The sequence below is a fragment of the Xyrauchen texanus genome, chromosome 24 (assembly GCF_025860055.1).
Source record: "Xyrauchen texanus isolate HMW12.3.18 chromosome 24, RBS_HiC_50CHRs, whole genome shotgun sequence".
Classification (NCBI taxonomy): Eukaryota; Metazoa; Chordata; class Actinopteri; order Cypriniformes; family Catostomidae; genus Xyrauchen; species Xyrauchen texanus.
The window spans coordinates 28,503,664-28,517,323 of NC_068299.1; the positions used below are offsets into that span (position 1 = coordinate 28,503,664).

The following is a 13,660-nucleotide window of genomic DNA, read 5'->3' on the forward strand; positions in this document are numbered from 1 at the left end:
TCATTGTTAACTAAGGAGAAGTTGGAGACTGTGGTTTACAGTTGTAAACATGTCTGTGCAATGTGGCAATTTCCATTGTTACGAGGCAAGTTACATTTCTCAGTCTCTGAGAAATCATTATTGTCATATGTAATTTATCAATATGATAGAATTAAACAGGAAAATACCTTTTTTGCAGCATCTAATATGAACAATGGCTTTACAGAGTGTGTGCCTTGTTAAAAATGGTTCACTACAAAAAAAAAATGCAATAAGCCATTTTTAATTCTTGGTTGAAACCGAAGCACCAGTTTATTTAATTAATTATGTATACTGTACCTACACATACATATGCATACAGATTGATCATATTATTATTTTGTGGCAATAATAGCTTTCCTGAGCCGAATCCAGAATCTCATGCTACTCAAAGGGTCCCTGCTCCACTTCAGGTATGTGTTCTTTTTTAGATGCTTATGAAGACCAATCACTTTCTTCATTTTCTTCTCTTGCACATCTTCCAGAATGATGATGATGATGTTGGCATTGCGTTCCATGATAAACCAGGACTGGGCCATTTCAAACTCAAAGCGACACCAGGTGCTATCAATGAAGTGTTGAGATACAACCACAATGACCTTACGGCTACCCATAATTCCTTCTTCAATGATGTTGGCGGCGATAGACTTCCCTGCTTCAAAGTCCCGCATGTGAAGGCAAAGCTGAATAGGTGGAAAGCTGTTCTCCAGATTTTCCACCAGTTCAGTCATGACCCAGACTTCATCATAACTGGAGAAAATCACAAATGCATCATAGGAACATTCTTGTTGTCTGGCAGACCTGTAACCGCTCAGAAGTATACAGCAATATCTTAGATGAAACTGGAATCTATAAACTATGAGTGATATAACAAAAACTACAATGAGAAGACATATCACTAAACCAACTGTGAGCCTTTTGTTGTGCACACAACTGTCAATGTCAAAGTCAGTTGCCCTCAGATCTGAGCTTGGTGAAAATGTTTTACAGATAATGTTATCTGGTTCCTTCAAAAATTTCTGGTTTTCAATAATCCACAAAATGAAATCTATCTGGGAACAGGAGCAATCGATGGGGTTAGAGGACAAATCAAACACTGAAAGGTTTATGGGTAAATTTTGGAGAACATTAGGTGAGATGCTAGTAATGCTATTTTTATCGACATAAACTGATGTAAGTTGTTTGAGATCTGGTTGGACCAAAAAGTCCAAAACCATCAACATATTTTGACTTAAATATAAATGCTGGAGTTTCTGCATGCCTTTAAATGATATCATGGAGATTTCATCAATGCCACAGTGTGAGATGTCAAGAACCTCCAAACTTGTTAGATTTTGTAATAGAGAACATAAAGTGTCTCTACTGAAATAGTTTCCTGCCATTTTAAGCACAGTCAGATTGCTCAGGTCCTGAAAAGTCATGTAGCTTGTGAAAGTGACACTTGTGTAGGAAATATCCAAGTAATATAAATTCTTCAGGCCTTTAAAAATTCCATAGTGAAAAGTTAGGAAAAGTTTAGTATGGTGGAAGTCCAACACCTCAAGTAAGTAAAGTCCAAAAAATGGCATTGTATCCAATCCTATCTCTGAGTTTCGACTAAGATTCAGATAACGAATATTTGGGGTGCCTATGAAAAAACTGGAACAGCATCCCATTAAAATCAAAGTGTTTCCACTCAGATCCACGTGCCGAAGAAGAGGCAAGTCACTGATTCCATGAAATGTCATAGGTAACTTATTGTTCACCATCAGTTTTTCTAAGCTTGGTATTTTTGAAATAAATGGAATGACAGATAATAATGTGGGTCCTAAATAAAGTTCCTTAAGACGGTGAAAAGGAATATATTCCATGCTTTTGATATATCCTCTTTTCACTGTGATTTTTGTTGCATTTACCATACAGCGGAACACGTGCATTTCAGAGTCATACCATTCTTTCTGAACAAAATACACTTCATTGAAATTAAATGAGCAAAGGCCATCAAGATAATCTGCATTTGACACTTTCATCCTCATTACCATTCTGTAGTTTCCAATGAACAGTTTATCAACTGTGAGACCAGTAAGTGCTTGTAGACATCCCTTTTGTGCATTCAATGAAACAAAGGCAGCTTGTATGTGAAGCTCCTTCAGATAAATGTTTTTGAAAGCTCCTGGTTCTATGTGTAATAATGGATTCCTAGAGAGTATTAAAGTCATGTTTCTACCTATCTCTCGTAACACAACGGTGTGATCAGTTTTTATGATTGATATATTATTGGCATGTAGATCAAGTAAAGTAAAGTTTTTGAAGGTGCTTATGAATGAAGGAAGAGTCATAAACTGAATGCTGTTTGTTCCAACTTTAAGTTCCTGTAGCTTGGTTAGATTATTCAAGGGAAGCTGTAAAGAATCAAGACCAACATCCACCAGAACTAACCGTTGTAGATTATGTAAAGAATTAAAGCACCCCGATCCAAAATGTGTTACAGGGTTTCCAGAGAGAATCAAAGTAGTCAAATTCTTCACATTGTAGAAAGTGTCATCATCAATGTAATGGATATGACATCTGAAAGACCAAATATTGTATATATACAAAAAGACTGTTTAAATTATAATGTAATAATGTTTGAAGATCACTAGTAGTGATTTACCTTGTGAGGTCCAAGACTTGTAAATTGACCAGAAGAGGAAATACAGAATTATCTAAAGGGTTTAAGAAATTAAAACTGAAATCCAGAGTCCTCACAGTGATGGGAAGACTTGAAGGAATATGGGTCAATTTTCTCCCAGCACATGAGTAGTCCATGTCCTTTATTATCTAGAAATGGATCAAAAGCACATTAATCCACCATCTACAGTTTTAAATTTGACTTACAGTGGGTACGGAAAGTATTCAGACCCCCTTAAATTGTACACTCTTTGTTATATTGCAGCCATTTGCTAAAATCATTTAAGTTCATTTTTTTCCTCATTATTGTACACACAGCACCCCATATTGACAGAAAAACACAGAATTGTTGAAATTTTTGCACATTTATTAAAAAAGAAAAACTGAAACATCACATGGTCCTAAGTATTCAGACCCTTTGCTGTGACACTCATATATTTAACTCAGGTGCTGTCCATTTCTTCTGATCATCCTTGAGATGGTTCTACACCTTCAATTGAGTCCAGCTGTGTTTGATTATACTGATTGGACTTGATTAGGAAAGTCTATATAAGACCTTACAGCTCAAAGTGCATGTCAGAGCAAATGAGAATCATGAGGTCAAAGGAACTGCCTGAAGAGCTCAGAGACAGAATTGTGGCAAGGCACAGATCTGGCCAAGGTTACAAAAAAAATTCTGCTGCCCTTAAAGTTCATAAGAGCACAGCGGTCTCCATAATCCTTAAATGGAAGACGTTTGGGATGACCAGAACCCTTTCTAGAGCTGGCTGTCCGGCCAAACTGAGCTATCGGGGGAGAAGAGCCTTGGTGAGAGAGGTAAAGAAGAACCCAAAGATCACTGTGGCTGAGCTCCAGAGATGCAGTCGGGAGATGGGAGAAAGTTGTAGTAAGTCAACCATCACTGCAGCCATCCACCAGTCGGGGCTTTATGGCAGAGTGGCCCGACGGAAGTCTCTCCTCAGTGCAAGACACCTGAAGGACTCCAAGATGGTGTTAAATAAGATTATCTGGTCTGATGAGACCAAGATAGAACTTTTTGGCCTTAATTCTAAGCGGTATGTGTGGAGAAAACCAGGCACTGCTCATCACCTGTCCAATACAGTCTCAACAGTGAAGCATGGTGGTGGCAGCATCATGCTGTGGGGGTGTTTTTCAGCTGCAGGGACAGGACCACTGGTTGCAATCGAGGGAAAGATGAATGCGGCCAAGTACAGGGATATCCTGGACGAAAACCTTCTCCAGAGTGCTCTGGACCTCAGACTGGGCCGAAGGTTCACCGGCCAACAAGACAATGACCCTAAGCACACCACTAAAATAACGAAGGAGTGGCTTCACAACAACTCCGTGACTGTTCTTGAATGGCCCAGCCAGAGCCCTGACTTAAACCCAATTGAGCATCTCTGGAGAGACCTGAAAATGGCTGTCCACCAACGTTTACCATCCAACCTGACAGAACTGGAGAGGATCTGCAAGGAGGAATGGCAGAGGATACCCAAATCCAGATGTGAAAAACTTGTTGCATCTTTCCCAAAAAGACTCATGGCTGTATTAGATCAAAAGGGTGCTTCTACTAAATACTGAACAAAGGGTCTGAATACTTAGGACCATGTGATATTTCAGTTTTTCTTTTTTAATAAATGTGCAAAAATGTGAACAATTCTGTGTTTTTCTGTCAATATGGGGTGCTGTGTGTACAATAATGAGGAAAAAAAATGAACTTAAATGATTTTAGCAAATGGCTGCAATATAACAAAGAGTGAAAAATTTAAGGGGGTCTGAATACTTTCCGTACCCACTGTACATTTTGAAATTCAGATGTTTATAACCCTCTTGTTTTATCTGAGAGACCAAAAGGCCTTTTAATATTACAACAAACAAATTTAATATGCCAATCAAGTTTGTACTTTAGACCTTTTAGTTATTTAATGAAAACTGGTTATAAAATTACTTATATTCTACGTCTCATAGACAAATTAATTACATAAATAAATGCTATGAATTCTCACGTGCTTCTTTTTTGCTGAAAGGTGTGCAACTATAAAAGTACACTCCTGACAATTATTTACTATATTTTTTATAGTATTTGTCTGCAATAATTTTGCTGTTGTCAAATCAGCCCTAAATAGAAACAAAGTTACTTCATTAGCTAACAATCTAAAAGGTGATTTTCTACTTTGTTATAGTGTGTTAAAGGCTAAATACTGTTAGTCTAGTTTTGATCTGGTCAGAGGAATATATTAAAATAATTTGAAGGGGGAAAAAGGTTCATTTTGAAATTACAGTGCTAATTTTTACATTTACATTATTGTTGTCTCTGGGACCCAAAACATCAAGAGAGTAAAATCAGATTGCATTGAAAAAGAGGGTTACATTAATATACAGTGCTACAAAATACTAGATATTTTCAGAGATCATTGCTTAAAAACACACTATAACCATATATTGCTATTCTTACCTTAATGCATTCCTGTCCATGTCCAGTATGCAAGAGAATTAAGATTGATCCAAGCAAAAACATACTTTCCTTTTGTAACACAAGCATTTAAAGAACTGAAGTGACAAAGAACAAACTATTTGTCAGGATGGTGAATATTCTGCTTCAGAATTGTCATTCAGCTAACTAAGAACTTTTTTTTTTTTTTACTAGATTTGAAATTTTACTTAAAATATTTATTTATCAATGGATGTGGAGCTCTCGCCTATTTTCCTGTAAAGCACGTCGCATTTGACATAAAACTGATTTTTTTTTACGTGTGCATGCGGCTCTCACTTCCTCTAGTTTATAAAGAGAAGTTATTCATTGTTCCCATGAAGAGCTGAAAGCCCTGTGTTTGCAGAAACAAACTAAACAATTATTTTATAGAGGGTTAGGCCAATGAATAAAGGTTGAATAAAACATAAAATGCATTAGTTCCTCTTTAAATTTGTTGCTTGTATATGAGGCAGAAGTTTGTGTAATCATAAAAAATGTTATCCAATATTTTTGCTATCTGGCAATAATAGCTTTTCTGAGCTGAATCCAGAATTTCATGCCACACAAAGGGACCCAGCTCCACTTCAGGTAAAATCGCTCTCTAAAAATCATTTTTGTAAAAGAGTTTAATTCTCTAAAAGAGCAATACACAGCGGCGTTGAACGTCCTTTTTAGAACGCGTCTTTATAAAGATGCCCTTCCGCCCCTGTGTAGTTCCTGGACGCGGTCGAGTGCTCACGGGCGCTGCCTCATGTGTCTGGGCCATGATCACACCGAGGCAGCATTTGTGGATGGTTCGTTTTCTCACTGCGAGAACCTTACCATGGCAACGTTGCGGTCGCTGCTTTCCTTCCTAAAAAGGAACGCCACTCCAGCCGCCCCCCGCATCGCTCCTTCTTCCCACAGGTTTGAGGATGACCCGGCTGGCGATGGACGCAACTTGGGGATGGCAGTGGGCTCGGTTTCACTGGGTACATCCCCACGAACCACCCGCCCCCCCGAAACGCTCGTTGACTTCCGCCGGGCTCAGGGTGACAGCAGCTCGCCTCACGGCCAGTCTGCCTATCCTCTTGAGCCCCCTGAGCTGGATGATGAGCTCGCCGCTGCATTGGAGAGCGTTCCGACGTCTGACGCGGAAGACTCGACTGTGCTGCCACCCTCGGGTCAGCACACCCAGTAAGAGGCTGACGCCCAGATGGCCTACATGCTTGCCCGGGCTGCCGTCAGAGTGGGGTTGGACTGGAACCCTCCGTCCTCCCCATAGCCTTCGCAGCTGGATGATTGGTTCCTCGGGTCTGCGCGCCGCACACAGCCCTCACTCATTCACTCTCACTACCCTCGACGGCGGAGCTGTCCACAGGTACTCGGCGGTCCCCCAGGTGGACAGAGCGGTTGCGATCCACCTGTGTCCCAAGAATGCCACCACCTGGCGGGATCGCCTGGTGCTTCCCTCCAGGGCCTGTGACGTCGTCACTGACCTCCAAAGCCTACAATGCCACTGGACAGGCCGCTTCCGCCTTGCATGCCATGGCACTCCTGCATGTCCACCAGGCCAAGGCACTTAAAGATCTGCACTTGGGTAGTCCTGACCCCGACATGTTGCAGGAACTGCGCTCAGCGACCGACCTCGCCCTCAGGGCCACGGAGGTCACCTTGTTCAGGCCAGGCACGGTGGTCCCTCTAAAACATTTCCAGAAGCTCCTGGGGCATATGGCGTCCTCCGCGGCGGTTGCGCCGCTGGGGTTGATGCATATGAGACCACTTCAGCACTGGCTCCAGACTCGAGTCCCGAGACGAGCATGGCGCCACAGCACGCATCGTGTGTTTATCCCCCCCGCCTGCCACCAGACTTTCAAACCCTGGACAGACCTCTGTTTTTTACGGGCAGGAGTCCCCTTGCAGCAGGTGTCCCGATGCATTCTGTTGGGGCGCCATGTGCAACAGGCTCGCAGCCGCGGGCCGTTGGAAAGGGCCCCCGCTGCACTGACACATCAATTGCCTAGAGTTGTTGGCTGTACTTCTTGCCCTTAGGAGATTTCTCCCGCTAGTTCGGGGCAAGCACGTCTTGATCCGATCAGACAGCACCACGATGGTAGCATACATAAATTGCCAAGGCGGCATACGCTCCCGTCACATGTCACAACTCACCCGCCGTCTCAAGTTGCTGCGTGCCACTCACATCCCGGGCAGCCTCAACGTGGCAGCGGACGTGCTATCACGACAGGGTACGCCCAGCAGAGAATGGAGACTCCTCCCCCAGTCGGTCCAGCTGATTTGGGAACAGTTCGGCAAGGCACAGGTAGACCTATTTGCCTCCTGAGAGAACTTCCACTGCCTGCCCTGGTACTCCCAAACGGAAGCTCCCCTCGGGACAAACGTGCTGGCACACAGCTGGCCCAGGGGGCTGCTCAAGTACGCATTTCCCCCAGTGAGCCTTCTTGCACAGGTGTTATGCAAGGTCAGGGAGGATGAGGAACAAGCAATTCTGGTGGCCCCCTACTGGCCCTCTCGGACTTGGTTCTCGGATCTCGTGCTCCTCGCGACAGCCCGGGACGGGGCACCCTCTGGCATCCATGCCCAGACCTCTGGAACCTCCATGTCTGGCCCCTGGATGGGATGCAGAAGATCTAGCTGGCCTACCATCTGCTGTCATAGACACGATCAACCAAGCCAGAGGCAACCAGGCAACTTTATGCCCTGAAGTGGTGCTTGTTCGCAAATTGGTGTTCTTCCCAGTCTGAAGACCCCCAGAGGTGCGCAGTCGGATAATTTCTGCAGGAGAGGTTGGAGGGGAGGCTGTCCCCCTCCACCTTGAAGGTGTATGTTGCCGCTATTGCTGCCCACCACGACGCAGTAAACGGCAAGTCTTTGGGTAAGCACGACTTGGTTATCAGGTTCCTTAGAGGCGCCCGGAGGTTGAACCCTTCCTGGTCAAGCCTGTTCCCCTCCTGGGATCTCTCAGTGGTCCTCTCGGGCCTTCAGAGACCCCCCTTCGAGCCGCTAGAATCAGTTGAACTCTCCCTCTCCCTGAAGACGGCCCTCCTGATCACGCTCGCCTCCATCAAGAGGGTTGGGGACCTGCAAGCGTTCTCTGTCAGTGACACCTGCCTGGAATTCGGTCCGGCAGACACTCATGTCATCCTAAGACCGCGACCGGGCTATGTGCCCAAGGTTCCTATGACTCTCTTCAGAGACCAGGTAGTGAACCTGCAAGCACTGCCCCGGAAGCAGGCAGACCCAGCCCCTTTGTTGCTGTGTCCGGTACGTGCTTTGCGTATCTATTTGGACTGCACACAGAGCTTTAGACGTTCTGAGCAGCTCTTTGTCTGCTTTGGCGGACAGCGGAAAGGGAACACTGTCTCCAAACAGAGGCTTTCCCACTGGGTGGTTGATGCCATAGCATTGGCCTATCACACCCAGGCTGCGCCCGCTCGACGAGAAGTGTGGCATCCTCATGGGCACTGGCTAAAGGCACCTCCCTAGCAGACATATGCAGAGCAGCGGGGTGGGCAACACCTAAAACTATTAACGAGATTTTACAATCTCAGGGTTGAGCCGGGTTCATCCCGTGTTTTCTCAGGTCTGAGCCAGTAGAACTCGTTAAGACGGTAACAACTGACCGGGGTGTACAGCTTGCACCTACCGCCCTTTCCCTACGCTGAGGTAATATCGTGCACTCTTATCCCAGGAGATCCCACTAACTCGGCTCCCTGGATGACTCCTCCCTACCCCTCTGGTCTGCGAATTCAGCTGAGGAATTCCCCGACCAAACCAATGCGAGTACTCAAATTACTCTGTATTGGAATAGATGCTCCACAGGTCGGGCCCCCGTGTGGACTTGTCCCCCTGTGTGCATATTCCGCGGTACGGTCCCCTTGCGAGCGGACCCGCGTCTCCCTTGGGTAGTCCTCACTGCCCCCGGTCGCCGTGTTTGTAGCAACTCCTCCCTCCCAATGAGGTAGGATCTACCACCGTGCCATTCACCACATTTGACTTAGAATCCCATGTGATGTATTCCACCACTCTTTACCTTCTCCAGCCTTGGCAGGTATGGTCTCCGCAGGGTCTTTCCCCCTGAAAGCATAGGAATTGGGAAAGAACGCCTTCCCCGATGCGTGTGATAGCGTTATGATGGCCCCAGCTGATTTAACTCTATGCGAGAAACATAGAGAGAGAAAAGTTGCGGCTGGCGCAGCTTATTCCCATGCTTGGCACGTCGAGCGGTGGTGGTGTAGTGGGCTAAAGCACATAACTGTTAATCAGAAGGTTGCTGGTTCGATCTCCACAGCCACCACCATTGTGTCCTTGAGCAAGGCACTTAACCCCGGGTTGCTCCAGGGGGATTGTCCCTGTAACAAGTGCACTGTAAGTCGCTTTGGATAAAAGCGTCTGCCAAATGCATAAATGTTAATATAAATGATGTGGCATCTGAAACCAGGTACATAAACTCAATATTACTTACATAACTATTACTTAGATAACTTATTATGCAACAACTGACATTTAACAGATCAAGGACTTGCAGAAAAGTACAAAATGGAAATACAGTCTTCTGTAAGTATTTCAAGACATTAAAACTGAAATCCAGTGTTTGAACTGAGGAAGATATACTGAGTGGTAAGTAGCTGAAGTTTCTTCCCATGCATGAGTAGTGCTGATTTTCGGTAATCTTTGGTTTTGAAATTTTGTACCAAAATTAAAGCAATTACACAGAGAACAGCTGGCAAAATATTTTAGCAATTATGTAATTATGTTTCAATTCAAAGCAAATTTCACAACAGTAATTATCCAAATTCAAATTCTGGATGCTTACTTTTGTGCATGATTCTCCAGTGCCTATGAAACAAAATACCACAAATGCACTTAAAGTAATGAGATTAATCTTGAGTGTTCTTATCTAAATTCCCTCAACCTGTCATAAAAATGTGAATAAGCTTTGATAAAGGTAATTGAATATAGGGAACAAATGTCATGGTTTTCGTTAAAGAGGACTTATTGGCTTAAAGATGTCATAGAAAGTATGAGCCTACACTTATTTTGGTCAGTCTTAAATGAAGAAGAAACTTTCTGAATAGCCCAAATGAATTAACAAGAGGAAACCACGTCATGAAGTATAATGAAAAATAACAAATAAATAATATCGAAAAAAAGGCTTCCAAGGAAAAATTTTAAATGTCTTAAATTCATATATATAATTGGAATGTTTAAATCTTTACACTTTGACATATCTTATATGTATCTAAAGCTCCAAAGAAAGTGGGAAAATATCAAAGCTTGTCAGTAAGTCTTCGTTTTGCTCAAAAGTAACAGCAGCTTGATAATTACAAAGTAATCTACTTACTCTTGTTTAAGCTCATATGATTCAAGAGATTGTTTAGACAGCGTTACATGTGTGCTTTAACAGCAGTTTACACAGTTAAATATAGACAATTGAAATCCATGCTGCTGTAATGCAGAAAAAAACAGCCCACTGAAATGCATTTTTTAGCACTTTAATGTTGTTAAGAGTGTAGCACAGTGCAAAATATGTCATTTCCTGTTGTCAGTAGGTGGCGTTATGACTATAACTGAACATTGGCATATAGAAGTGTTCAGGGCGGGACTATTAAAAAAGTTTGGAGCAGATTGGACATTTATTGTTTGAGTTATAACAACTTCCTGTTTCATGGCAAAACATTGAATTTGACAGGCAGCCACGGAAATAAAACTAAAAAAATTTGCAATTTAGCATAGCAAAGGCCTTTAGATTAGACTGACCGAATATGATGTTGATCTAATTTAATCTCTAGGAGAAGCTCCTTAAAGTACGAAGCCTGGAAATTGCAAAATCTGAGCAAATATTTAAGAGAAAATCACAATGGTTGATTTCCTGTTGGATTTAGGATATGGCTCTAAGATACTTTTTTTGTAAGTATTCTGAAACCCATATCAGATGAACATTTTCAGTACTTCTGATGAATGTCCAAAGTTTCATGAGTTTTCGAGCATGTTTAGGCCCTCAAAAATGCTATTAATTTGGGGGGGGGGGGGTGCCAAGAAGAACAAATGGGTCCTCGCACCATCGGTGCTCAGGCCAGGGCTGGACTGGTAATCTGGCATACCGGGCATTTTCCAGTGGTTCGGCCGCGAAACGTGCCAAATGGCCAGCGATAAGCAACAATGAGTCGCCGCTTTATGCAGAGCGGACAACAAAACGGCACCGCGATATGCAGAAAAGACAGCGAACAATCCCCCACCCAATAATTGGGCAATTAGCCATGTAAAATCCCGGGCTGATTTCTCTTCCCAGTCCAGCCCTGGCTCAGGCCCTAATAATATTAAAAGTAGCAGATACAATCTTCGCACTGAGCAGGCTGGGACTGGGCTGAGACTGTTATCAAACATGTGGAGTTTGGGGCAGATTGGACATTGTATGTTTGAATTACAACAACTTCCTATTTCATGGCGAAACATCGAAATATGCCAGGCTGCCACGGACACGGCGTTCAAAGAAAACTCAAAACCTTCGGAATTTAGCATCGCAAAGGCCTTTAGATTAGACTGACCGAAGATGATGTCGATCTGATTTAATCTCTAGGAGTTCGTTAAATACAAGACCTGGAAATGGCAAAAACTGAGCAACAATTGAAGAGAAAAATCACAATGGCTGACTTCCTGTTGGGTTTAGGATATGGTTCTAAGAGACATGCATGTGTACCGATTTTCGTACGTGTAGGTGAAACATAGCATAAGGCGCACATCGTTGAAAGTGTGTAGGTGGCATTATTGAGCCATTTGGCAACACCTAATTCTGAATCCCACATAAGATGTAAATTATTGCCACTTCTGATATGTGTGCAAAGTTTCATGAGTTTTCATATATGTTTAGGCCCTCAAATATGCCATTAATTTGGGGAAAAAATTATAAACACCTAGAAGAACAATAGGGTTCTCGCACCTCGGTGCTCGGGCCCTAATAAACGGAGCAGATAAAATAGGGTCCTCGCACCTCGGTGCTCGGGCCCTAATAAACGGAGCAGATAAAATAGGGTCCTCGCACCTCGGTGCTCGGGCCCCAATAATAATAATCCTTAGAAGAACAATAGGGCCTCCGCACTTTCAGTGATTGGGCCCTAATAATAAACGCCAAGAACAACAATAGGGTCCTTGCACCAACGGTGTTCATGCCCTAATAATAAACACCTAGAAGAACAATAGGGTCCTCGCACCATTGGTGCTCAGGCCCTAATAATAAACTCCACGCATAGTTTATTCCGAAAGCATTTTTAGTGTTAAACATGTTTACGACTAGCGGATAGGCAGTCAATTCATTAAGTGATGAGCTGTTTCCTCACAAAAGCAGTTTTTTCAGCACACTGAAGTGTCTCCTCCAAAGACATCCATAAAAAATCTAAATGACCTCATGTCTCCCTGTAAATGTACCGCCCATGGAACGTCTATGGGACCACTGCATTATGCATATTTTCTGCTAACTTTGTAGGCTTCCCTTGGTAGCAGGGCTCTGCATTTAACTCATGTAAATACGAATGATGAAAATGATGAACAAGTTCATAATAATTCTCAAGGCAGGCACTGCGGGGGGTACAATGGGTGCAAAGTTCAGAGGTTGTTAATTAAATTTATATGCACCTGTTGAAGCCATGAGTCGGCATTAGTTCAACTATTTAATTTTTAAATGGTGGAATTCCTAGTAAAGAATTACAATAAGAAATATAAGTGTCCGCACACTAATTTATTGCTTCAAAATTTCAATAAAAAATGTATTGCATATTGGCTTACACTTGCTTGTCGTTTGACCATTAGGTCTTTGTGTGTAAGCCAATAAAGCATTTTTGGAGTAATAAATCAGTGTGCGGACTATTACCATTTTTTCTTTTGTTGATTGCATTGTGTCTTGCATCTGTGCCCAACTCAGGTCTCAATTGTCTGTAAAGAACTACACTACCCATAAATCCTGTAGATAAAGACACGCCACATAAAAGTTGCTTTCAAGGCAAGTTAGTCCACTCGTTGATCTTTGAAACAATCCCAGGCAAGCTGGGCAGCTATTTTCAATGTAAACAAGCGGCATAAAAGAACAGCTCCTATTTACTTTTAATCGGAAAAGAAATAAATATGATAAGTTCATATTTAAAATCAGCAGTAAAATCTGACAACAGTGTTATCATAAATTGTACTTCTTTAGCTGTGATGACGAAAAAAAAAAAAAGATATTTTTCAGGCTGGTTCAGCTAATGTTTATGCACGAGTTGACTGACAGGCGATGTATGTATCTTAAAGGTGATCTTTTACCTTTAAGGCGGGACTACTTTTTCTACATCTGTTAGCCGGTCCATTGGACACTTTTCACAGCCTGTAACAATGCATTTCTGCCGTATTTAGCAGCATAAATCTAGTAAACGTTTTTGTAATTGTATTTTATGATTTAATGTAGCATTATACATGTATTATATAACGATGGAAATAGTTTTAAGTTACCACAGAAGCGTTTTTTTTTCTGCTGAGTGACAGTAAATTTGC

General features: G+C 42.7%; 1 protein-coding gene across 2 annotated transcripts; it reads right to left on the reverse strand.

Moving 5' to 3' along the window:
• Positions 1-312: 312 nt before the first annotated feature.
• tlr4bb (toll-like receptor 4b, duplicate b) lies at positions 313-5,296 on the reverse strand. 2 transcript variants are annotated; one of them, XM_052090113.1, is made up of 3 exons: positions 5,123-5,296; positions 2,651-2,817; positions 313-768 (listed from the first exon to the last, which is right to left on the reverse strand). In XM_052090113.1, exons 1-3 carry the CDS (start codon positions 5,207-5,209, stop codon positions 354-356), a joined length of 669 nt encoding a protein of 222 aa, XP_051946073.1. In that variant the 5' UTR covers positions 5,210-5,296; the 3' UTR covers positions 313-353. The 2 variants fall into 2 exon arrangements, with proteins under 2 accessions (XP_051946073.1, XP_051946072.1); XM_052090112.1 differs by having other exon boundaries at positions 313-2,565.
• Positions 5,297-13,660: the final 8,364 nt, after the last annotated feature.